This window comes from Branchiostoma floridae, chromosome 2, assembly GCF_000003815.2.
Source record: "Branchiostoma floridae strain S238N-H82 chromosome 2, Bfl_VNyyK, whole genome shotgun sequence".
In the NCBI taxonomy this organism is placed as follows: domain Eukaryota; kingdom Metazoa; phylum Chordata; class Leptocardii; order Amphioxiformes; family Branchiostomatidae; genus Branchiostoma; species Branchiostoma floridae.
In genome coordinates this window covers 33,016,096-33,017,439 of record NC_049980.1, presented here as the reverse complement: position 1 = coordinate 33,017,439, position 1,344 = coordinate 33,016,096, and the positions used below count along the sequence as shown (strand labels likewise).

General features: G+C 44.7%; 1 protein-coding gene across 1 annotated transcript; it reads left to right on the top strand.

Moving 5' to 3' along the window:
• LOC118410240 (sodium/potassium/calcium exchanger 5-like) lies at positions 1–820 on the top strand (the record flags this gene model as incomplete). The annotated part of the gene is given in 2 exon segments (XM_035811802.1): positions 1–66; positions 584–820. Coding segments are annotated over 2 exon segments (303 nt in total), but the record flags the coding sequence as incomplete, so codon positions are not given.
• Positions 821–1,344: the final 524 nt, after the last annotated feature.

The window sequence follows — 1,344 nt, the reverse complement described above, 5'->3', positions numbered from 1 at the left end:
ACGACGGCGTGACGTCAGACCTGACCAAGAGCCTGGTGAAACCCGACACCATACAGGACGCCAAGGGTAAGCAAGTAGAATATTATAGGGTAAATAGAAAACGGTCGTCGCTAAAAGATACCGTTTAAAGAGAGGCTGTGTATACGTTATCAATTGTACAATAGAAAAATTATAGCAAATGCGTACTCGGATCCGTTAACGTACTTATCAATCATCTTAGCTTAGCTTATGTCGTCTTGTGCTGTGAGGCACATCGGGCAGCAAGTTCCCATCGACATCTGTATGTTGCGGCGGTCTCTGCCTGTTCTCAATTAACTCTTTTCAGGTCTTCTCTGAATGTCCTCTTCCATGGGTTCTTGGGTCTGACTCTATTACGTTTGCCATCTGGAGGGATCCAAGTCATGGCTGTCTTGGAATGTCTCTGGCTTGGTACATGTAGGCCTAGGATGTGTCCTGTCAACTGTACTCTCTTCCCTGTAATGAAGTTGCTTAGTGGTTACTCAATCATCATGCCAAAGTCACTCCACAGTTGACCTTAAAAGAAAAATGCTGATACAACATCCCCTTCTTTACCCACCAATAGAAGAGGAAGAAGAGAAGGAAAAGCAAGAGGAGCCCGAGTCTATATTCTCGGTGCCAGAGAAGTGGGACAAGCGGGCGTGGTGGGTGATCTGCCTTCCCATCTACCTGACGCTGTACGTCACGACGCCGGACTGCCGTAAGGAGCGCTGGCGCAGCTGGTTCGCCGTGGCGCTGGTCGTCTCCATGCTCTGGATAACCGCCTACTGTTACGTCATTATATGGATGTCAACCATCACAGGTAATAATAATAATGTTTATTGCAAATTCTTGCCCCTAGGTAACATGAGAGATTCAGACAAAGTAAAAAACAATATCAAAGGTGTCTACTCTAGTCTAAAACTAGTAAAAGCTAACTCTAGGTCCTGGGTTATTGGGTTCGACTCCTTTTTCGAACACAGTGGAAGACGAAACATCCCACCTTTTCTATTATGTGTGGGTTTTGTGAAGTTATCATCATGGGTGCGCCTTAGCATTTGCATGAACCTATGAGATTGGTACGAATATTATGTGACACACACGAACCTTATGCGATTTGCACGAACCTGAACATGCCGTTTGTTTAGTTTAGGCTAAAAATCACGTGCCCAAAACAACCTAAAGATCACATAGCCGAAGAGGGCTAAGCGACGAGATCCACCGGAGAACCCTGTTGAGTCTGATTTTTCTGAGTTGGCGAACAATTAAATGTCTCCATGCACATTCTTGAGAAATTACATCACACATTGTTCTTGTGTTAGTTGCTGTAAGACAATCTTGTACAAA